This window comes from Chanodichthys erythropterus, chromosome 14 (genome assembly GCF_024489055.1).
Source record: "Chanodichthys erythropterus isolate Z2021 chromosome 14, ASM2448905v1, whole genome shotgun sequence".
Taxonomy (NCBI): Eukaryota; Metazoa; Chordata; class Actinopteri; order Cypriniformes; family Xenocyprididae; genus Chanodichthys; species Chanodichthys erythropterus.
Genome location: NC_090234.1, coordinates 7707407 through 7732485, shown reverse-complemented (window position 1 = coordinate 7732485; position 25079 = coordinate 7707407). Strand labels below are relative to the sequence as shown.

At 38.3% G+C, this 25079-nt stretch overlaps 1 protein-coding gene across 3 annotated transcripts; it reads right to left on the bottom strand.

The window, feature by feature from the left end:
* Nucleotides 1-3462: 3462 nt before the first annotated feature.
* On the bottom strand, nt 3463-24923 carry sp3a (sp3a transcription factor). Of its 3 annotated transcripts, none has more exons than XM_067408731.1 (8): nt 22748-24923; nt 22424-22497; nt 22180-22287; nt 17114-18112; nt 14418-14634; nt 11803-11893; nt 11422-11618; nt 3463-7401 (listed from the first exon to the last, which is right to left on the bottom strand). In XM_067408731.1, the coding sequence occupies exons 1-8, from the start codon at nt 22752-22754 to the stop codon at nt 7082-7084; spliced, it is 2013 nt and encodes a 670-aa protein (XP_067264832.1). In that variant the 5' UTR covers nt 22755-24923; the 3' UTR covers nt 3463-7081. The 3 variants fall into 3 exon arrangements, with proteins under 3 accessions (XP_067264832.1, XP_067264831.1, XP_067264833.1); XM_067408730.1 differs by having other exon boundaries at nt 3464-7401; nt 11803-11992; nt 22748-24921; XM_067408732.1 differs by lacking the exon at nt 22180-22287 and having other exon boundaries at nt 3464-7401; nt 11803-11992; nt 22748-24921.
* Nucleotides 24924-25079: the final 156 nt, after the last annotated feature.

Sequence of the window (25079 nt, the reverse complement as noted above, 5' to 3'; positions counted from 1 at the left end):
AATCACGTCAAAATCAGGAGCATGTGCTTTTTTCACCTTGATTTGGCAGATAAAAGATTTCAGTGGACACACTTTTGATTATGTGTAGCTGCAACCATGATGAGATAAAAATACTGTGACCATTTGCAATTAAGATGCCAAAAATTCAAAGGATAGTTATGAAAAGTCAATCTTATGGTAACTATTTTAAGCAAGTTTTATTTTATAATTATTTTAAGTGCAATGTATATTAAAGGTACACTGTTACTTTTTTGTTCAAAATATACAAAATTTAAATAATGAGTCAAACCATCATCAATCCTGTTTCATAACCCTAAATCACCATGGTAAGCCTATTGTAAGTCTTTATATTTCAGACCTGATGGGATGGTTTTTGCAGAAAATTGCGTACATGCATCACATGCGTTAATGTCTCAACATTTCCGTGAATAGAAAAAAGTTTGAGTGGCACAGGTTAGTTGTCACAATGAGTGAGAAAGGTTGACATGGAGCCGCTAAATCTCGAACCTCCAGGGAATCACCTGTTTTATACAAATGCTGAACAGAGGAAAGTCTGCTGGCAAAAAGAGAACGCGACTGAGCTCGTAATAAAACAAGAATCAACATCGGCTTTTCAGAGATGGTGAAAACTGAGGGATTTGAAATGTAAAAGTGATGCAGAGATGGCGGTTTTATTACCCTACAGGTGAGTAATGTATTTTTTGAACAGATAAATTGCCATATGTAGCTCTCTAACAGAGTCATTTCATTATGGTTCTTGTAGTGCTGTGCTGGAATTTATTTTCAAGGAAAACAAAACTCACCTATCAGCTGGACGGCTGATGCTTTTATCGGTCGGTATAAAGGCGAGGGGCCAGCTGAGCAGCTCCACCATGGGGAAGGCCAGTTCGGCGACTGGTGATGTCTGAGGATTCTGGGTAATCTGTGGAAATGGCTTGGAAAGGTGAGGAGGTGATGATTCATCACCTCCTCAGAGATGGTGAAAACTGAGGGATTTGAAATGTAAAAGTGATGCAGAGATGGCGGTTTTATTACCCTACAGGTGAGTAATGTATTTTTTGAACAGATAAATTGCCATATGTAGCTCTCTAACAGAGTCATTTCATTATGGTTCTTGTAGTGCTGTGCTGGAATTTATTTTCAAGGAAGTAGGTTTATTAAAGTGTTATGGCTTCGAACAAAGTTCTTTTTCGTTCTTTGTTTAGGGGTAAAATGAAGTTTGAAATACATGAGCAGCGATGTACTGTAATTAAACATCTGACGCCGTCCATATGGCTGAGAGCGACGGTTAGATGAATATGTAAATATTTGCTGTGCACAAAATAAACACAACAAAAATGAGAAAACAGCCAGCATTTTTTTTTCATAGAAAGCATAGGAAAAGCATCTGATCATAACAACATTGGTATGTTAACATGAGATCTGCAAATTTGCCCTCCAGCCACATCACGTTCATTTATACAGCACTTTATTCAATAGATTGCTTAAAAGCAAGCAGCTTTACAGTATCAAACCGTTTCAGTGCCTCAATTCATCAGAAGCACAATTTTATTTTGTATTATAAAGCGGCTATCCAGTGTGTTCATGTTTTCACCCGCGGAGCGGTTACCTCAACAAACTGTACAGATGAAATGAGTCAGAGAAGACTTCCGCGTGAAAAAAGGCGGAGCCTCAGCGCACACCTCCTATTATGTTATCGTCACGGACCAATGGTAGTAAAAAAGGTGTTTGAAGCTGGAACGAAAGTTTCCTGAGACTTCGCTTTGGCAAGCCGATTCGAACTCCCAAAACGAACACAAAAACGAACTTCGTTCTGGCCTGATTTTGTTCGAAATGATGTCACATCAGTTCATTCTCCGTTTTCGTTTGAAGCATATCAGGGCCTTTAGTTCACCCAAAAATGAAAATTTTCCCATTAATTACTCATCCTCAAGCCATCCTTTTGAAGTGAATCAAGAATCAATGCGTTTTTGAAAGACAGATATCCACATTTAAAACTTTATAAATTCAAATAAGTGACGGTAGACGACCATACAGAAACTGCGCAAGTCGTGAGTATTGTAACCTCTTGTGTCTCAGACTTTTAGACTTCTAATTCATGACCGGTGTTTTGTTTTGCTCTATCCTCATGCGTCAGGTCAGAGGTCACTCATTCATCCGCACAGTCACGCAGAGCAGAAGCACAACAAAAACAATGCTCTTCGAAAAAATGCATGCAGTTTTGTTTAGTAAAAGTTACATAGTGTACCTTTAATTGAAAGAGTATGTGGAGTATTTGTGTTTTTAAAAATTCATTTCACACAGCAAGGCTATTTCAAGGGATATTTCACCAAAAATGAAATCTTTTACTCACCCTCATGTCATTCAAAAAACAGTTTATTTTGAGGAACATGTTATTGTGAAATGTTATTTTAAAAAATGTTGGTAACCATTGACTTGCACTGTATTTGTCCATAGTCAATTGGAATCAAAACTGTTTGGTGACCAACATTCTTCAGAATATCTTCTTTTATGTTCTGCAGGAGAAAAAAAAAAAAAAAATGCATACAGGTTTGAAACGACATGAGGGCAAGTAAATGATGACTGATGGTTAAACTATCCTTTTAAGTGAACTGCAAAAAGGTGAGAAAACGTATAGGCCTGTATTACTTAGTCAAGCATCTAAAATATACATTTTCCCTTGTACATTAATATAAATCTGAACCTAAAACCTTGAAGTGAAAACACAAAAAACAAATCAATTTCCACACAGCTGGATTTAGTATTCATATAAAACAGACTCTGATCATGAAAAATGATGTGGTTTTAATATATAAGCCCCTCTAAGAGGAAATTGCTTTAAGTGTATTTCTAAGTGAAAATGAAAAACGCATGAAGGAGAATTTTGTTCACACTTGAGCAAGTTCAAAAATAAAACAACATATTTCATATGCAATTTAAGAGGGTAAAGCTGTGGGTGGATGCTCTTCGTGCCAGCTCTTTTTAGACATATTTTAACACTGACTATGTCAGAGAAGCTTCTAAACGCATTTGAGGTGAGGAATATATCAACGGACTGAGAGGCCAGGAAGTGCTGGAGGTTCAGCTGGATGTCCAGCTCTGGTGCTGTTGCTGCAGTGACATCTACTGGACTTCATACACACAAGGTTACACACACACACACACACACACAACACCCAGGCGGTAGAAGAAGTGATGGGTTTTTAACATAACGGGGTAGAACATTTCAATCACAAAACTTGTGGTCTAAATACAAATAGTAAGAGATGGATTGAATTGCATAAATGCTTCTGCCTTTTCGTTCTGATCTTTATAGTTTAATATGTGAGTAAATGCAGGAGGTTGATGTCATACATGTGACATAATAGTTTTTATTTCCTCATATCAATTTACAGATTACAAGGAACATTTGTATTAAAAAAAGGCAAAAAGAGGCAATTAATAATAGTGAAAATAGTAAAGTAAATGGTGACTAGATAAAGACACTACTGTTCAAATGTTTATGAAAGAAATGTATGCTTACCAAGGTTGCATTTATTTGATCAAAAATACAGTAATATTGCAAAATGTTATTACAAATTAAAATTATTTGATTTTCAGCATTCCTGCAGTCTTCAGTGTCACATAATCCTTCAGAAATTATTCTAATATGATTTGATGCTCAAAAAACATTTATGATTATTAGCCATGCTGAAAACAGTTGTGCTGCTTCATATTTTGTTCACAATTATTTGATAGATTAAAAAAAAGCATTTATTTGAAATAGAAATCTTTTGTAACATTATAAATGTATTTACTGTCACTTTTGATGAATTTAATGCATCCTTGCTGAATAATAATAAAAAAAAAGCAAAATAAAAATCTTACTGCTCTTACTACCACCAAACTTTCAAACCGTATGCAATTTATTTTTTTGTGATTTAGGAAAAAAAAAAAAAAAAAGAAGTACTGTATGTAAATATGTGCATCAGTGTTCTGTGAGAATAAGACAACTGACAAGCCCAGGATTATGTTTAGTCATTTTAGTGTGAAATAAACAGCTGCCCTCAAAAGTGGGCATTGTACAATAGTCCGAAGCTTTCTTGGAAAAATGACCAAATAAAAAATAAAATAAAAGTGACATGTTAAGATGCTATTTATAATGAACAAAATCAAATTAGACTTCACAAACTAAAAGACTAAAAAAAAAAAAAAATGCAATTCTGGATCACTGTGACAGAAGAACAACCCTTTCAACTCAGAAAACAAAATAGTGTTTCATTCTGGACCTTTTCAAACTGTTCATTACAAACTTGGCTACGGGAGGGTATAAAATCCCCAACACAAAAATTGGCAATGGTACTCAGAATCGGCAGATAAAGAGACAATCATGATTAGTTGAAGGAATAAAAACATAAACCGAGAATAATTGTACAGTACCACGTGAAAACAAAGCCATACTTGTACATGGACTGACCGCAAACGAGTGCGTCCTGACTGATGACCTGCTGTGTATGAAAAACAAAAAAAACTCCTACAAAATGTTCATGATCAACAGTTACGAGGACAATCCCTCCCTTTGAATAAAGGCGTCCGAGACTCACGCCTACAGTAAGCATATGGAGAGGGAGCTCAAAAGCTACACGATAACCACCGTGAACAGATATTGTCCCGCAAAGCTTTTGGTTGTTTAACGTCATCTAACCCGTCCTTGTAGGCTGTGATTTCGACACAGCGCTGAGACTGTGAGCGGCTCTTTTGGTCCTGAAACACAGTTGTACATATTAATGCTGCGAACCATCAGACATAAACCAACAGTTTTTTCTCTCTATTTTATCAAAGAGTGCGAATTCATTTTGGCAAACTACAAACCGATTCATTTCATACAAATGATTCTTGATGCTGATTACAGTCCAGTCCTTTAAAAAAGTAAAGCCGAAGGGAGTTTTTCCTTAGAAAAGCACCACAAATCCAGATTACAATGTATATAAATATCCTTTTGCTCAAAAAAGACTTCATTTCACAACAAATTCATATTGAAAGATCTGATCAACTCCAAGAGGTTTGAGAATTATGGTACATAAAATGCTTTTAATTACATGATTGTTTCATATTTGCCCCATTTGTCGGGCCGGGGTTTACCTACACAAAATAAAAGCACATAAAAGAAAACAAATGCATTTTCATGAGGAGCATCAGAGACATTTAAAGACACTATTGGACACCTTCATGACTCCCAACAGCAAAATGGCAGGCTTCTTTCTAAAGTTCTCTTTTTTTTTTTTACATCTTCCTCCTCGTATGGAGAACTCACACCACGAATATCACTTACGACCTAGAATTACAATGAAAGAAAGAGCTCGCCCGCAAATGGAAATTCTGCCATTACTTACTCCCCCACTTCCTGAAAAGCAGTTCAAACCTACGACGCCGCATTCCCAATCTTCTGGAACTTTGTGTGAGGAACAGATTTGCAACTTCCCATCCACCCAAAGCTCACGACCACATTCAAAAATGCAGAATCAACGTCTTTGACATCAGGTTCTCACATATATAGTCACTAAACGTTACAGGGCGAACGGTAAACGAGCTGCGGCAGATGGGATTTTCACTCAATAACAACTTAACTTTTGGTCCATTTCTCACACAATACGATTTCAGATTATTTTGAATAAAGTGCTTGAGTCATAAACTGGCTGTTTTTAAATGGAGAATTTGTCCCTTCTGGAGATTAAAGGGTTAGTTCACCCAAAAATTTAATTAATCACCCTCATGTCGTTCCACACCCGTAAGACCATAGTTTGTCTTCAGAACACAAATTAAGATATTTTTGATGAAATCCAAGAGGTTTATGAACCACACATAGGCAGCAACGTCATTGCACCCTTCAAGGCTCATAAAGGTAGCCAAGACATAGTTAAAATAGTCCATGTGACTGCAGTGGTTCAACCTTAATGTTATGAAACGACGAGAATACTTTTTGTGCGCAAAAACAAAACAAACATAACTTTATTCAACAATTTATTCTCTTCAATGTCAGTCTCCTATGCTGTTCACATTGTAAACTATGCCGTTTACGTTGAGCGCTTCCGGGTTCCAAGTCAGAACGGCGACTCATTATTGGCCGACGCTGTTCACATGAGCAGCATGACACATGAGCGAGTCACCATTCTGACGTGGAACCCGGAAGCGCTCGACGTAAACAGCGTAGGAGAATGACACAGAAGAGAAGATAATGTTGAATAAAGTCGTTATTTTTGCACACAAAAAGTATTCTCGTCACTTCATAACATTAAGGTTGAACCACTGTAGTCACATGGACTATTTGTCTTTAGTAGCTTTCTGGACCTTAAAAGTGTTGATTATATTGCTGTCTATGGAGGAGTCATATACCTCTCAGATTTCAACTAAAATATCTTTATTTGTGTTCTGAAGATTAATGAAGGTCTTACGGGTGTGGAACGACATGAGGGTGAGTAATTACTGACTGAATTTTCTTTTTTTTGGGGGGGTGAACTAACCCTTTCAAAAACAGTTCTTTCCCAGAGAAATCAAACATGTTTGGAATGACATAATGGAGGGGGAAGAAATAATGTGAGAATTTTCACTTTTGGCTAAACTGTTCCTTTAACATCAGCCACCCGTTTGTCACCAGCGCTGCATTCTTTATACAACACGATTATACCCATTCCAACAAGTACACACTGAAACAGATGCTTGACACCCACGAACAACTCAGCCTTTGTACACGACAGCTTATAATACAATATAAGGCATTTCAGTGTTGTATGTGAAAACAAGAAATAATGCTTCCCCCATAAAAAGATGAATCCCCCAATAATTCTATATTTGTAAAATATATATATATATATGTGTGTGTGTATATATGCATTCACGTAAATGTACATATTTACGTAAAGGAGGGTAAATATGTAAAGGTATAAAAGCAAGGTATATGCGCGAGCGTGGAATCGATGTAGTCAAAATGAAGTCTGAGGTTGCGGGAGAAGAGGACGTGATGTCGTACAGGAAAAGGCGGAACCTTGGCAGAACGTTCCTCCTGTAAGACTCTTCACGGGTCGTCTCCGCAGCCGTCACATGGTCACTCGGCCACGTCCCCGGCGGACACGGAGACTAACTGCAGAGGGATCTCGGCTGTGGTCAGCTGGTCCTGTGAGCTAGAGGTGTTGACGGTGGCGTTGACGGTGGCGAGGCCCTGCATGGTGCCGGGCTGGATGTTGGTGAGGATGAGTGTGGTCCCGCCCGCCGTGATGATGCTGTCCGAGGACATGGCCCCGCCCACGCTGGCAACCACGGCTCCGCCGCCTCCCTTCTTGTTCTGATGCGTCTTTATGTGCTTGGCCAGGTGATCGCTGCGCATGAATCTCTTCGAACACTCTGAACACACAAACTTCTTCTCTCCTGATAATGGTGAAACCACAAATGACATAGAAATGAGAAAAAGAACAGAAAAAAAGCGGTTACAAAACCTAGTGAGCTCCCTACATGAAGCCTGCTTAAAAAGCTCATTTAAGATACTAATTTATCTTTTTAAAACAAAAAACAAAAAACTGTTTAACCCAAATCTAAAGGCAGCAATTTCTAGGTACACTACCATTCAAACATTTGGGGTCGGTATGATATGTTTTTGAAAGAAGTCTCTTATTCTCAGCAAGCCTGCATGTATTTGATCAAAAATATAGTAAAAACAGTAATATGGTTAAACATTCATCAAAATGTAACTTATTCCTGTGATCAAAGCTGAATTTTCAGCATCATTACTCCAGTCTTCAGTGTCACATGATCCTTCAGAAATCATTTGAACATGTGAATTTGAAGTAGGATTTTTGTATCAAAATCTGTCACTTTATCAATTTAATGCAAATAAAACAAATTCTTTGGACATATTATATATTAAGTGTATTTAACTACTATGTACATTCATAAATTAATTGTTAAGTACAATGAACTTCTTGTGATGTTGTATTGTGAAACACTTGTGCTGCTATTGAGGTGGATACGGTTAAGGTTAGGACAGGTTTGGTGGGATGGGTTGGTTTAAGGGTGGGTTAAGAGGTAAGAGAAGGTCAACAGTGTCATTATAAATGTAGTTAATTAATCACAGCTGTAATTACATGTAGGTATTTTTAAAATATAAGTAAATGTGAAAACATGCATGTACACAGTAGTGTTGCACGATATACCGGTACTAGAAAGGTATCGCGATACCCTGCTTTTAGAAACGGTACGGTTCTTCATTTTATTAGTACCGGTACTTTGAGTACCAGCTGTATTTCCCAATGTGCGACAGCAGGGGGCAGTGTGCGTGCAGCGCGCTGCTTCTAAGGCACATTGAGTGCGTGTTTATTCCTCCCAACTGCGCAACGGCTTTTATGGTGACCAAACGAGAGGTATGGCTGCAAATACAGGTGCTCTTGCAGACCGTCCACAAATTCTTGAGAAAGCAGATGCACAAAGCAAAATATGGCATTATTTTGCTTACATTGCGACAGCCAGGGCAAGCCCACGGACACCACGAAGCCCGTCTGCAAAATATGTTACAAAATAACGCAAGCGAAGGGACTCAAAAGCATCTTGCCGACAAACATCCCGATTTGTACAAAGAATTTAAAGAGCGACAGGTTAGTGAATGTGATGCCAGCATTATGTTTATGCTCTCAAAAATTAAATGAGTGTTATTTATATTACTCATGCAAGCAGACATCCGCAAAGAGGTGTATTATTGATTCTAATAAGTGATATCTGGTTGCTAAAATAAAATTAATTGAAAAAAAACAAAAAACAAATATGTGAAGGGAATATACAGTTATATTAAACCAATTTATGCTTTAATAACATTGCTCTAATTACATTATAGCTCTAATTCCAATCACACAATTCGTTATTTACATGCAGTTAGTGAAGGAGGGATAGGCGGAATTGCGCTAAATGACACACAACAGAAGCGCTCTCTAGCGTGCGCTCTCTCTCTCTGTCGCTCGCGCGATCAGTTCTCCTCGCGCCTGAATAGTCAAATACATGTGCACACAGATGTCTAAATGTCCATCGTGTGGAGTATCTTGCGTGAATACAGTCGGTTATGGCTTAAGTGGACGTAAACAGGTGGGTGATAACTGGATAGTTGTCAGTTATGTCCATGCATTCAGCAGCTCAATTAAATAGGCCTACCTGTCTGTCATTAATGTTAATCAAACAACAAAAGATGATAAATAAATGCAGGCTATATGTTAAATAAACCTAGTGTATCTGAAAAAAGATTATTTTTAATTTACTATTGTTTTTGTAATTTGCTTCTTTGTTCTTTTATATAGCCTAACACAAATAACTTGTTCTCATACTAGCTCATGCTGATATTGTCCACCTCTTTCCCACCTATACCAGCTGATATACAATGTAATCTTGATTTGGGTGGTCAGTCTGCATTTAAAAGTTTGAAAGGGTTTTAAATCTTCTAAATCAAGTAAAATGACTCAAAGAAATTTAATATAATCATATAAATCATATCATATAAAATGTAATTTACCAACATCAAAATTGTGGCCAGTGAAAATGCTGAGTGGCTAGTAACTTTGGAAAACCACTAGCCACAGTGGCTGGTGAGTGAAAAAAGTTAATATCAAGCCCTGCTTACATGTATAAAAAAAAAAAAAAAAAAAAACAGGAAAAAAGCATAATAGCACATAATTTACAATTTTCTTGAGCATGAAAATAATAAACTTTAAAAATTATATTAAATCTAACTCTGTAACTTCATGGCAATGAAGCTCAAATCCAGAATTTTCAGCTGCACACTGGTGAAGAAAGAAGTTCTGTCATATGTTATTTATTTACTTTTCCTACTGTTTTAAGTTTTTGCCATAGTATCGTTTAAGTATCGGTATCGTGATACTGAAGTTGGGTATCGTATCGAAGTCAAAATTTTGGTATCGTGACAACACTAGTACACAGTGAGTGCATTGTATCAAATGATACATTTAAATGTTACTACATAGTAGTTAAAGACACTTATTATAAAGGGGAATCAATACTTTCCAAAAAAATAAATAAAAAAATCCTAGGGTACTGAGTAGGGTTGTCAAAAGTACCAAATTGGTACTGAAATTTGGAAAACATGACGATACCAGTATGTCCCTATCATTTTGAGCGCTGTTGTGCGGTTTCTTAAACACCTCTGATTGGCCACTGTGTTCACGCACTCAACAGACATGTCTGTGATTGGCTACAATGATCAACGCTTCAAAAACATGTTGTAAACAGACATCTTTGACGTTCACTGAGTGCTTACACAGATACACACGGGAGAGTTTGAAAGCAGGCGTCTATCAGCAGATCTCTAATATTTCCACTGATAGAAGGATCCACTGACAAACATCTGCTTTCAAATGCTCCTGTGTGTATCTGTGTAAGTACTCGTGTTTTTTTGTTTTTGTTTTGTTTTTATACAGGTGGTGTTGGAAGAAAATTGATGCTTTTCAGTATTCTAATTTATGTTATTGTGTTATAACTAATTTTTTGCCACACCTGCCAATGGCCAGGAACTTAAGAAAATTTACCAGCCAAAAATATTTTTTACCAGCCATGACATAAAAACAGGCAGAATGACACCAACATTTTAGATTGTCCTTTGTTGTTTCGTTTACATTAAAAATGCAGACAGTAGCAGGATTATTAGGATGCTGTCACTTTAAGACCGAATGCACACATGGATCATGAGTTTTGTGTTTGCGTTCACTTAAGACATAACTGACATTAATAGGATACTCGACGAGACAGGTGTTTTTTGACATAATTTTAAGTGAATTTGTCCATTGAAGCGCAGGAAGGCATGAAAGAGAGCTCGAGTTCATGAGCTGTCTGAGAGACGCAGCTTTCAGGTCACATGCTTCGGATGTTAAAGTTCCAACACAGCGCGTGAGTAACAAAATCCCTTTTGCATGTTCAAGCGCTTGAATATTTACATTGGAAAGGCTGAAACTTTCGTGATGATGAAGCACTGACCCGTCAACTGAACAGGGCGTAGTTCACGTTTGTTCTCATTTATGTTATCACAACATTGCATTGTTAGAATTTAAAAAAAATTGTTACTGGCCAACTGGCGACTGACGCAGTTTCATATACTCGCAAACATAGATTTTTACTCTCATTTGGTGCTTTAATTTTAGGCCATACACATACACATTATAATATAATATAATATAATATAATGTAATGTAATATATGTGTGTGCATAAATTTTCAGCTGCATCAAACATCAAACTCAGTTCCAAATGAGTCACTAACGAGACCCTATACTGGTCAGGATGTTGTCTTAGACAGTAGCTGCCTATGTAAGCAAGGCACCTAACTAGGTTTTGGAAACAGAGGTAGTCACAGAGGCAGTGAGAAACTTGTGTGTGTGTGTGAGAGAGAGGGGAAGAGTACCAGTGTGTGTTCTCCTGTGTCGCTGTAATTCATCACTGCGCGTGAACCTCTTCCCACAAAACATCCAGGTGCAGACAAAGGGTCTCTCTCCCGAGTGCCAGCGCAGGTGAGCTCGCAAGTGAGACGTCTTCCCGTATACCTTCCCGCAGCCAGCTATATGGCACACATGCTGTTTCTTCTTGCCCATGTTAGATCCCCTACAACATATAATTAGAAATGTACAGTCAGAATGGAAATATACTACTCACATCCAGTAATGAAGGCATGTAGTCAAACACACACCATAGGGTGTCTGTATTACACAGGAATATAAGTTTCACTGTGTCTCAAAACAAAACAAGCTGCTAAAGGAAATGTGTTCTCTCAGCAGTTTGATCTCACCTCCCACCTCCCTCTTTGCAGTTGGGGCAGGTGCATGCGACCCTGCGCAGACGTTTGCCCTCCTGGCTCAATCCCTCCATCTCCTCCTCCACTAAACGAACACGAAGGTGAGAGAGGTCATTGGCATTCAGCGTAGAGCTACTGTCCAGAGGCCACTCCTCCGAATCAGGCTCCTCCTTAATCTGAATATCTACAGAGTATAGTATGATCAGCGTTACACTAACAGCACTGCATATTTACCTGCTAAACACATCTTCCCTCTGTAATGTCACTCTTTATCTTGTTTACTCTATAGGGCCCTAAGATTTACATGAACACACTACAGAATCACAGAATCCACTCATAGAAATAGAATTTACGGTGTGATGTGGAATGTCATGGAATTTGGCACGCATTTGAAGAATAAATTTAAAGTAGGGGTATACCCAAAAAAAAAAAAAAAAAAAAAAAAAGGAATATGGACAAGTGCGAATATAAAACCAACATGAAATTTAAAGTCTGGTTGTTCTGTGTGTTTCTGTGTGAATGAGCACCGTGGCGCTCAAGGTGTTTTCAGCGTCTGCAGCCTCACTATAGCCTCGTTTCCACCGAAATTACCCAGAACAATTTGTGAGAGAAACTTTTTTCCCAGGAACTTGTTTCCACCCAGACCTGTTTCTGTCTGCATTTTCATTGCAGTCTAAAGCACCGTGAAGATTCGTCCAGTGACGTAGGACTACGCTAGGGCTGCACAATTATTCGGACGTTTAGAAGAAAAAAAAAAAAAATTGAAATCGCGCTTAAATGACTTGGCTTATCGCAAAGCTGCGATTAATTTTTTTATGTGTGGCTTGTCAATGAACTATGGCTCCAAATGCTAATCCATCTGAAAGCGCTGCGAGATTGAATCGCTTATAATGTGCATTTGAAAAAGCAACATGCGTCAAACATCTTTCCAGACATGAGAAGCATTTATTAACATCTTGTCCAACAAAAGACAACATATAATTACATGTTTTTACTCCAAACTCACTTCATAACGACAGTTGAGCATCCTTCTGTGAGATGATGTGGCTTCTTGCACAGAATAAGGCAGTCGTGTGTTTATTAGTCTATTACTCAGCTACAGCGATAGTATGGGATTTCCTGGAATGACACGCATTTCAGATGGAGAAGCATTTACTACTGATCACAGAGCCGTACAGCTCTGACAAGATGCGCATAAAATAAATCGCAGCCTTTGCCAAATCGGGTGATAAAATTGCGATAAATCGTGCAGCCCTAGACTGCGCGCAACTTTCCAGTTCCTGCTGGATTTCGTCCTCTGCATATAAGCTTAATAAAGCCAAATTTTGTCGTCGGTCCATCGGCCATCATTTTTAAACTCCACTGATTCGAATAGCAAACAACTCGTACTGCATGCACCACAACAGACTTTTAAAATTGGCGGTTGAAATAAAATGCTACGTGGAGTCAACCAATCAAAATGCTGCATGAACTAAACCAATCAACATGTTCAGCACCCAAGTCCCACCCCCTTAAATTTCCTGAACTTTGAAAAAGTACCCGTGAGCAGGGACTTTCTGAAGGGGAAATTTTTACCCAGAATTTCATTCAGACCCTGGTTCCTGCGGTTGAAATACGCCGAGTACCAACTCAAAGTCCCTAGTTCCTGGGGAAAGTTCAAGCAGTGGAAACGCGGCTTATATGAGTACACTCTATATGAATTTTAAGAGCATTTTACTATTTTATTTGATAAAACTATTGTTAGATGCACATAGAAACTCACTTCAACCCATCAAGATAACACTTTCATTTAACTTATATATTACTTAAGAAATATATTACTATTGTACATTTAAATGTACTTCATAAAGTCATAATAATAATAATAGAGTTTAAACAATTAAATACCACAAAATATCAAATTTTATTAACATTACTATATTTAATATTATATTAATATTAATTTTATTCAATTACACTTTAAAACATTGCATTTAAAACAGAAGACACAGAATTTCTGAAACAAAATAAAAATTTCATAGGACACTACAATTGTTAATAATTTAATGCATTATTCAATTGTTTTATTAATTTAATTTGATTAATTTCACAAATCATAATCAATGGACATTAAAACAGAATCCAGACTAATTAAATTAGAAAACAAAGAATTTAGAAAAGAATGAAACGGATTTCATAGGGCCCTGCATTCATCTACCATGTTTTTCTTCCCTAAATCAGTGGTTCTCAACTCTGGTCCTGGAGGAACCCCAGCACTGCACCTTTTTGATGTCTCCCTAATCAAACACACCTGATTCAACTCATCAGCTCGTTAGTAAAGACTCCAAGACGGGGGTGTCCAATCCTGCTCCTGAAGGGCCACTGTTAGAAATGCTAGAAACTTCCAGGCAGGTGTGTTGAGGCAAGCTGGAGGTAAACTCTGCAGGACAGTGGCCCTCCAGGACCGAGTCTGGACACCCCTGCTCCAAGATCTCAAATAAGTGTGTCAGAAAAGAGACACATCAAAAATGAGCAGTGTAATCTGGGACCAGGATTGGAAACCCCTATCCTGAGTAAAAGGCTTACTCCAGACATTTTCATCACCCTTCCTGAAGCACCAGCTGCTGTACCTCCAGTGCTGTCTGTGTCCTCGGACTGCTGGAACTGAATGCCTGCCTGGCCCACAGTGTTAACCGTCACCGACTGCAGGTTAGGCATCTGTCCTGAGGTCAGGCTGACTGGTGTACCGCCCTGACCCAGAGACAGTGTTTGCACCGGGGCAAGAGTGATCTGCTGAGTTGGAGCTGTCTGGAGCTGAAGGTTCTGGAGATTCTGAACTCCTTGCACCTGCAGGGACAGATTGGAACAGGAAAACAGAGTGGTGGAATGTTTATATAATTATAATGATAAAAATACAACTATTTTTGCTAACATTTTTAAACAGCAGAATATGGTAAAGGTAAAAGGTAATGCACAAAAATAAAAATTAGGACCTTATTTACTCACCCTCATGTTGTTCCAAACTAGGGATTCTAACGATTAATGGACGATCGATTATTTGTTGATAATTTAATTGATAAAACATATCAATGGTCAATAGCTTTGAGGTGCGTGCGGCTCAGGTGCAAAATTTGCAGCAGACACACAAGAAAAAAAATGAAGCAAGCAAGCCATAGTCAAGTATATTAATGTCTTAACGCCATGCAATGGATTAGGAAGTCTAGCTGTTTATTTTGAAACATAATTAGCCAAGGGTCCAAATAACCCTCAAAACAAGTCATTTTAATTACAAGTCTGAACATAAGAACTACTTGTGTAAACGCCACAATACAAGTACATAGAATGAACAAGTAATAAGATCCTGGTTGATAAGTGATGATCTTCCGGCACTGTTTCACCTCCTATTCTATGGCGCATGGTAAATCAAGACCTATCAATCTGAGTGATCAATCCAAACATGCTCCAGCTGTAAAACAGTGTCCGATTGGTCTCTACACACTATACCCACCCACTACACCTAAGATCCAGTTTCAATTGGTTGAACTTCCAAATGACATTTGAAAACATTGCGTCATGATTGTGATCAGATCCCGGATGTCCTATATCTTTAGCCAAGCAGCATATCATGTCACTACATGATCTACGCATTGTTGTCTTTTGTGTTTGGGCTTGTTCAATAGATGTGTTTGGGCTTGCTCTCAATAGATATGTGACCTACTATGGGTTACTAATGTTTTGCAAAGTTACAAACCAAAACGTGGCGCAAAAACATGTGCATATTGTTTACACATGCATTGACAGCAATTTTTCATACAAATACTTGGAATAGTTTGGTCTGTAACTAAAGCAAATATGCTTTTTGTATTCTGCTAGTTGAGACCTTTTCAATGATACATGACAAGTCTATCTGTTATGCATGATGATTTTACAGATCACATTTTCATGTAAAGCAGTTATTTTTTCATGCTATGAAAACAGAGCACTTCTAATGTCAGCAAATTTAAAAGCACTTGTTAGGTGATGGTCATATTCCTTATATTCACTGTAAACCCAAGCTTCAAGGCTTTAAAGCAACACCTATTTTGTGTTGGTTAAGCAAGTGATTAAGTAACGTGATAACTAAATTAAAACCGTTTATAAAGATTTCATATCTCTTCGGAAGATGGATTAAACCGCTCAATTCATATGGCTTCGTTTTACAACACCTTCATTTCACTTTTAAGTTCTGGTTACCTGGACTTTCATTTCATTAAAAAAATCTTAATTTGGGTTTTGAAGGTGAACCAAAGTCTTATGTATTAGGAATGACACGAGGATTAGTAAATGAAGACAATTTTCATTTTTGGGTGAACTATCCCTTTAAGCACTCAGTGTTATGAGACAATTTAAAAATTGTTATTTAAAAGAGTCCGTCTGCATTCCTACATTGTCGCGTTGTAAGTCACAGTGGTACAACTGAAACCAACAATAACCAATCTCAAAATTAAAAATGTATGTTTTTGACATTTTGTAGACTTTTTTACTGCATTTCAAAATCAGTAACATCAATCATGATCAAGACTGATCAGTTTTTATTATAATTATTGCCTATTTTTGATTGTGTGGTGGTTGCTGGTCAGACAGTGTGTTTGTTGTCGTGTGCAGGGCCACTGATGAATACGGGTGCAGGAATCAGTTTTATTACTGGATTCTGTCTGCATCAGCAGGGCAATCATTACAGAAGCAGTGAATTAAAAAAAAAAAAAAAAAAAAAAAAAAGGTTCTTAATTCCCAGCCCTAAAACTGGTTATAAATCATTTGTGACAGATTTGTTTAAATTACAAAGGATTGATTTTCTTTTACTAGTTTATTAAACACTGCATAATCCTGCACCTTATTACACCTTATTTCCAACTGTCTGTTGAGGCAAATCGTAGTTTAAGATCCTCTAGTGCTGGTCTTTTGGCACATTATACAGTAAATCATAAGCAATCTGGATCCGGTGGTACTTCTTTTAGCCACTATGCTCCAAAAATTTGGAACTGTCTACCAAATGAAGTGGAAGAGGCTACTAGCATTCATATTTTTAAAAGATAGGTTAAGGCATATCTTTTTTTTTTTTTAAGTTGCTTATGAGTATAACAAAAATGTTGTGTGTAAGTTAATTTTATTTCCTGATCTTCTTATAGTTGTTTTTGAGTATTTTATATTGATTTTGGGGTGAAAGTGTCTTTCCCAATATTTGTTTTTATGCTTGTGAAGCACTTTGAGTTGCATTCCATGGATAAACGTGCTTTACAATTAAATATTTATTATTATTATTATTATTATTATTATAGCTACATACCTGGAAGGTCTGCCACTGTATCTGTCCTGACGGTGTGACGGTTTGGGCCTGGATGAGGAATGTTCCTGGGTTGATGAGCTGGATGTTCTGCAGAGACTGCTGGGCCTGTGCAGACACCTGACCCTCACCGGTCTGCAAGGGCAGCTGCTGTAACTGGATGACCTGCTGTCCTCCCGACACCTGCACCGTGCCCTGACTGAGGTAGCCCGATCCGTCTCCCTGCTCTCCCGCCACAGGCTGCGTCAACACTCCCGTGCCGTCTATCGTGCTGGCCTGCTGCTGTGAGGACGAGGAGGATGCTGAAGATGTGGTAGGCACAAACATGTCTGCATTTGAGTTGAGCGTCTGCTGCTGTTCCCCTGCTTTCTCCGAGCCTTCAGAGTTCTCCACGCTCTGATTGGTCATGATCAGCTGTCCGTCAGCCGTGACGCCGGTCGCTATTGGCTGGGCCCCCGAGAGCCCGAGAGAGTCCAGATCCACGCTGTTAATGGGCACAAAGGTAATGTTACCAGGCAAACCCAGAGGCACGTTAGTGACCACCTGACCCTGACTGCTGAAGGCGGAGCTTCCCAGAGACATCTGGTGCACTTGGCCAGACTGGGTCATGAGGTGCTGACTGTTGCGGATAACGTCGGCTGCCGTCGTCCCCGTGACGCTGATAGTCTGGGTGCCGTCTGGGAGGATCTGGATCTGCCCTGCGGCGTCCTGCGCCATCGAGGCCCCCTCGACGGCAGAGGCAGAGAAACCCAGCTGCCCGTCGGCCGTCTGCACCTGAGGGATGACTTGGTATTGGATGTTAGGCACTGCGCCGGCAGACGTGTCGGTCCCTGACGTGAGTAAGATGGGCTGGCTCTGGAGACCCTGGAGGCTCTGGAGAGGAAGAACATACTGTCCGTTGGACGTGACGATACCCGTGCCCGGGAGATGCAGGACGCCCGAGTCGTCCTTTACCGCCTCCCACCTTTCAGACCCTGTTAACTGCACTGAGAGGTCTGCGTTCTGGGGAGGGAAACAAAATAGTTTCACACAAGAAAAAAATATTCAAAGTGATGCCACAACATTGCAAAATAAATTATCTTGCCGTTACTATGGTGACTAATGCAAAACATGGACAAACCCATCCTATGTAAGAGAATTGTTAGAATTTGGTCTGAAACACTGAAAGGTATCATGTTAACTTCAAAAGAATCCAATTCTCTACTAATATAGCAATAATTAACTAAATTGCAAGAAAAAATTCAAGTACAATAAAATAGAGTGGAATTTGTGAATTTGGATTTATTATGGACGTTTTTCATCACTGGATTAAGTCTCTCATCAATGGAAAACAACATTTGGTTGTGCTTAGTGTTGTCAAAAGTACTGACTTCGATACCAAGTTGGTACTGAAATTTTAAAAATGTGACGATTTGTGCGCTGTTGGGCGGATTCGTAAACACCTGATTGGCCATTGCGTTCACGCACTCAACAGATATGTCTGTGATTGGCTACAATGATCAACACGTGAGTGTTTGAAAGCACGCAGAAGTGTCTGAATTTGAAAGTGTCTGAAAGCAGAAGTCTATCAGTGGAGTTGCTTTCAAACTCTCCCGTGTGTATCTGTGTGAGCGCTCAATGAAGAGTGTCAAAGATGTCTATTTACAACAGGTTTTTGAAGCGTCGGTCATTGCAGCCAATCACAGACATGTCTGTGTTCGCGTGAACACAATGGCCAATCAGAGGCGTTTACGAATCCACTCAACAGCGCTCAAAGCGTCACATTTTTAAAATTCCAGTATAGGTCTCGGTATCGAAGTTGGTACTTTTGACAACACCATTGTGCCAATATCTGCATTTGTGTACTAGCTTGAACATTTTCACTGCACTTTCACTTCATGTTTATCGTATGGGCTCATGAAACGGTTTGTTTGTATATGCTCGCTTCTCTAAGTCACCAGACATTATTAGTCCCAGTCCATTCATTTGCCACCTGATGCACACACACACAAAAAAAAAATGGCATCAGCAGGCTTAAAAGTTTAATGTTTGCACTCTACAGAAAGATGAACTAATCAAAACTATGTCAACTAATCTTATCTATGAATTAATCTTATCAAAGTCAAAGTTCTGCTTTAAATAATCAGTACTTATTACTTCTGGAGGGACAAACATAAATACTACAAAAATGCCCAATGGTTTCTTCCATTTTTCTGTACAGCTGTGAAACTGCCATTAATCAAGGTACACGCTATATTTAATTTTTCACAAGTTTCCAGAGTTGTTTTTTTTTTTTTTTGTCACTAGGATTTTATTAACCAAGCCTGCATTTCTTTGAACAAAAATAATATTGTGAAATATTATTACAATTTAAAACATATATTTTCTATGTGAATATATAGTAAAATATAATTTATTCCTGTAAAAGCGTAATTTTCAGCATCATTACTCCAGTCTTCAGAGTCACATGATCCTTCAGAAATCATTCTAATATTCTATTAGTTGATGCTCAAGAAACATTTCTGATTATTATCAATTTTGAAAACATTTGTGCTTCTTAACATATTTTTGGAAACAGCTTAATTTTTTTTTTTCACAAGTATTTGATGAATAGAATGTTCAAAAGAACAACATTTATTCGAAATAGAGGTGTAGCAATGTAAAAGGTGATAGCAGTATGTGTCGTCACTTTTGATTAATTGCAATTACAATCCATCCTTGCTGAATAAGTACTAATTTCTTTTAAAAATTGTGTGTGTATATAGTGTTAATTTCATTGACGGATAATTTGTCAATTTTCGTCAACGACATTTTTTCACAGACGAAAACAAGATGACTAAATAAAAATGGGTTTTGAATGACTAAAACTATGACTAAAATCTACTCTAATTTTCGTCAACAAATAAAAATGAGATGAAAATGATAGAGAGGGATGATTTGGGAAGATATCCAGTCAGGAATGCTGTCCAGTGTGGAAGATGCGCACATTTGAATGTGCTGACTTAACCGCGGGAAAACGCGGCACTGTTGCGCGCTCTACAGGCTCGTCCAGCAGCGCTTCAGACTGCTTCACAATTAATGAATAGCACACATTTATGCCAAGTGATTGCTAATGTTGATGACAATGTTTACTGCACAATGTTTATATGGTCATATGTTTTAGGCGGTTGTAAGAATACATATTTTATCTCCCTCATCTGAACTTAAATAAGCAGCCTGCTACAGTGCAGACTGCAGACATTTCAGAATAAGAGTCTGGTTTATAATTTTTTTTTTATTATTATTATTATTATTTATATTATATTATTTTATTATTATTTTGTTTACACAAACTGTATTTAATTCATAGTAAACTACTATCTTGTCAAAGGAATGAAAAACTAAAAACATTAACACATTATTAAAAATATTTTACAAGTATAAGGGTTATTATAATTAACTAAACCTAAAACCATAAAAAAAAAAAACTTCATTACTTGAAATAAACGTTAACTGAAATTAAAAAATAAATATATAAAAATGTAAACTTATTTTATTTCATCTGGTTTCCAAGATTTTAACCTGGTGTACAAAAATAACTAAAAACAGAAAAAACAAACAAACTATATAGACATTTAAAAGCAAAAACTAAAAGTCAAAAACACAAAAAATTACTAAAATATTTAACTAAAATTACAATGAAAGCAGAAAAACTAAAAATCAAATCTAATCAAAATTGTAAACAAAAACTGTAACAGTACCTCAATGATAAGTGTGTTGATCCCTGACAAGTACTGAATGGAGCTCTTTCGTATCTTTTTGCACTTTAACAGTCAAAAACCATCCGTTTTGGCGAGTAAAGTACAGTTGGTTCTCTTAAAGGGTTACTAAAAACATATTTAAATCAGTTCATGTGAGCACAGTGGTTCAATATTAATATTATAAAGTGTCGAGAATATTTTTGGTGCGCCAAAAAAACTAAATAATGACTTATTTAGTGATGGCCGATTTCAAAACACTGCTTCAGGAAGCTTCGGTGCATAATGAATCAGTGTATCGAATCATGATTCGGATCTCGTGTCAATCCGCCAAACTGCTGAAATCACGTGAATTTGGCGCTCCAAATCATGATTCAACACGCCGATTCATAACGCTCCGATGCTTCATGAAGCAGTGTTTTGAAACCAGCCATCACTATACAAGTCATTATTTAGAGTTTTTGGGGCACCAAAAATATTCTCGTCGCTTTATAATATTAATATTGAACCACTGTACTCACATGAACTGATTTAAATATGTTTTTAGTACATTAATGGATCTTGAGAGAGGAAATGTCATTGCTCCCTATGCAGGCCTCACGGAGCCATCGGATTTCATCAAAAATATCTTAATTTGCTTTCTGAAGATGAACGAAGGTCTTACGGGTGTGGAACGACACGAGGGTGAGTAATAAATGACTCAAATTTAATTCATATTTTTGGATGAACTAACCCTTTAAGTGAACATAAACAGTTTGGAGAATATCAGATGTATGTCAGTGTTTTGGATCTGTGTATTGTTAGAGAAATGCTTACTTAATGCATTACAATTTAACTACATTAGATTTTAGTCAACTAAAACTAGACTAAAACAATTTCAGATTACTAAAATATGACTAAAACTAAATGGCATTTTAGTCGAAAGACTATGACTAAGCCTAAATCAAAATTTGCTGTCAAAAATAACACTGCTGAAAAGACTAACATGAATCCCTCACAGTTTTGCTTTCTGGGAAAATTAAACGACACAGCCAATTATTTGACCTTTTCCATGTTGGTCTGATATCAACAAATAAGCAAGTAAAACACAAACTATGATTAATCAGTTTGGTCTGTGAATAGCTGAGAATATGACTGGCCTTCCTGTGGGTAGTTCCTGGTAAGAACGCGATGCACTGTGAGTGAACCACACTAATGTATTCAGTCTAAACTAACTAGATCAGTGCTTCTCTATATCCTGCGCTTTAAGTTTGGGGAGTAAACACGCACTCATTCAAAGTAAACAAGCCCTAGCTCACACTTAAACCACGGTAAGGTCGAATAAAAGTGATACATCAGTAGTTACAGACTTACCACCCCAGCAGCATTATTCGAGTTTGCCCCGTTCTCTGCTCCGGGGGCGGGCGAACCGAGGCCGGTGCAAGTGGCTGCGAGCAGGGCGAGCGGCGAGGGCTGTCCGTCCTGACGATGGGCGGGTTTAATACATGAAAGGGGGTGGCCACACAGGAAGTACCAGTGTTTTAACAGAACAAAGTGAAAACTTCACTAAAGCACATGCATTAGAGAATAAGAGAGGAGAGGATTTGATGTGATTTACCTGATCCGCGCCGCCGCCGTCCTGAGCGCTGCTGCTGTCCGCCATGACTCCCGCTTTCACTGGCCCTTCAGGCGCTTCAACACACAACACAAAACAGCTGTTAGAGCCCGTCTACACCGAGCGCCTGCTGCACACACGGCTTCATCGCGCACAATAGAGGCGTTTTGTTGCTTTATGGATCACTTGAGCTCTGTATTTATTTCCTGCGCGGATCTTAAACTCTCTCAGATTCACCCGCCTGCTAGCGTTAGCCTAGCTTAGCATGAACATAGCCTGCACAAAGATTCAAAGCCACCATTCTCACGCTCTCCAAATCCTACGTACCGGTCATTACGTGAGTTCTGTAAAGAAGACTGATGTCTGCGTTTAATTACACCCCGAGCATGATTATTTTAATCGGTGCCTGCGCTCGCTTTAGTCCAGTTTGTTTTTTTCCTAATTTGATTGACGGCGGGGCTTCCACTTCGCCAACTGCGTCACCAGCAGGAAGTCCCGCCCTTCGTCTCTCTTCTCATTGGAGGTTAGGTTGGAGAACTCGGGTTTTGATTGGATGGACGTGATGTCTGTCACTTTGACCGGGTTGCTTCCTATGTTTCGTTGTCCTGCAACTCAAGTTTTGTCCGTGAAGATGAACAGTTTCCGTCAGTATGGGGAACGACAGGGTTTGTTTTATTATTGTTTTTGAGGCGTTTACCTAATTGTTTGTCTTTTTAGTTTATTATTACGAAAACCTTGTTTTTTCCTTAACATATTTTGAAAGAATAAGTCTGTTTGCCTGCCAGTTTTTATTCAAACAAGCAGGGAAACTGATGATACATCTTTTTTTTCATGGTCTTATAATCAGCAATTAAGAGGTTTATGGTTTCATGTAAGAGGCCACTTGAGCTCTGTCAAGTGTTTCTCAAGTAACAGGAGTGATTAATGATAATCAGTCATTTCTGCAGCTCAGCCTGAACGCTGAAGGGAGCAGCATCTTTCACAAAGATGAGCCAAACTGATGCATGTATACATTAGATAAAAGTTTACCCTTTTAAAAATCTTCCCAGAATACAGAGAGTAGACATGAACATGAAAAAACCTCTCACATACTCCATATCACAAGGAGAAACAACACAAGGTGCTAAAAGAGAATGCACTCACATACAAACACTGACATATTGATGTACAAACACTATTCCGAAAAAGTTGGGACACTGTACAAATTGTGAATAAAAAAGGAATACAATAATTTACAAATCTCATAAACTTATATTTTATTCACAATAGAATATAGATAACATCAAATGTTGAAAGTCAGACATTTTCAAATGTCATGCCAAATATTGGCTCATTTTGGATTTCATGAGAGCTACACATTCCAAAAAAGTTGTGACAGGTAGCAATAAGAGGCAGGAAAAGTTAAATGTACATATAAGGAACAGCTGGAGGACCAATTGGCAACTTATTAGGTCAATTGGCAACATGATTGGGTATAAAAAGAGCCTCTCAGAGTGGCAGTGTCTCTCAGAAGTCAAGATGGGCAGAGGATCACCAATTCCCCCAATGCTGCGGCCAAAAATAGTGGAGCAATATCAGAAAGGAGTTTCTCAGAGAAAAATTGAAAAGTGTTTGAAGTTATCATGTACAGTGCATAATATCATCCAAAGATTCAGAGAATCTGGAACAATCTGTGCGTAAGGGTCAAGGCCGGAAAACCATACTGGATGCCCGTGATCTTCGGGCCCTTAGACGGCACTGCATCACATACAGGAATGCTACTGTAATGGAAATCACAACATGGGCTCAGGAATACTTCCAGAAAACATTGTCGGTGAACACAATCCACTGTGCCATTCGCCATTGCCGGCTAAAACTCTATAGGTCAAAAAAGAAGCCATATCTAAACATGATCCAGAAGCGCAGGCGTTTTCTCTGGGACAAGGCTGATTTAAAATGGACTGTGGCAAAGTGGAAAACTGTTCTGTGGTCAGACAAATCAAAATTTGAAGTTCTTTTTGGAAAACTGGGACGCAGTGTCATCCGGACTAAAGAGGACAAGGACAACCCAAGTTGTTATCAGCGCTCAGTTCACAAGCCTGCATCTATGATGGTATGGGGTTGCATGAGTGCGTGTGGCATGGGCAGCTTACACATCTGGAAAGGCACCATCAATGCTGAAAGGTATATCCAAGTTCTAGAACAGCATATGCTCCCATCCAGACGTCGTCTCTTTCAGGGAAGACCTTGCATTTTCCAACATGACAATGCAAGACCACATACTGCATCAATTACAACATCATGGCTGCGTAGAAGAAGGATCCGGGTACTGAAACGGCCAGCCTGCAGTCCAGATCTTTCACCCATAGAAAACATTTGGCGCATCATAAAGAGGAAGATGCGACAAAGAAGACCAAAGACAGTTGAGCAACTAGAAGCCTGTATTAGACAAGAATGGGACAACATTCTCATTCCTAAACTTGAGCAGCTTGTCTCCTTAGTCCCCAGACGTTTGCAGACTGTTATAAAAAGAGGGGATGCCACACAGTGGTAAACATGGCCTTGTCCCAACTTTTTGGAGATGTGTTGATGCCATGAAATTTAAAATCAACTTATTTTTTTTTTTTTCTCAGTTTAAACATTTGATATGTCATCTATGTTGTATTCTGAATAAAATATT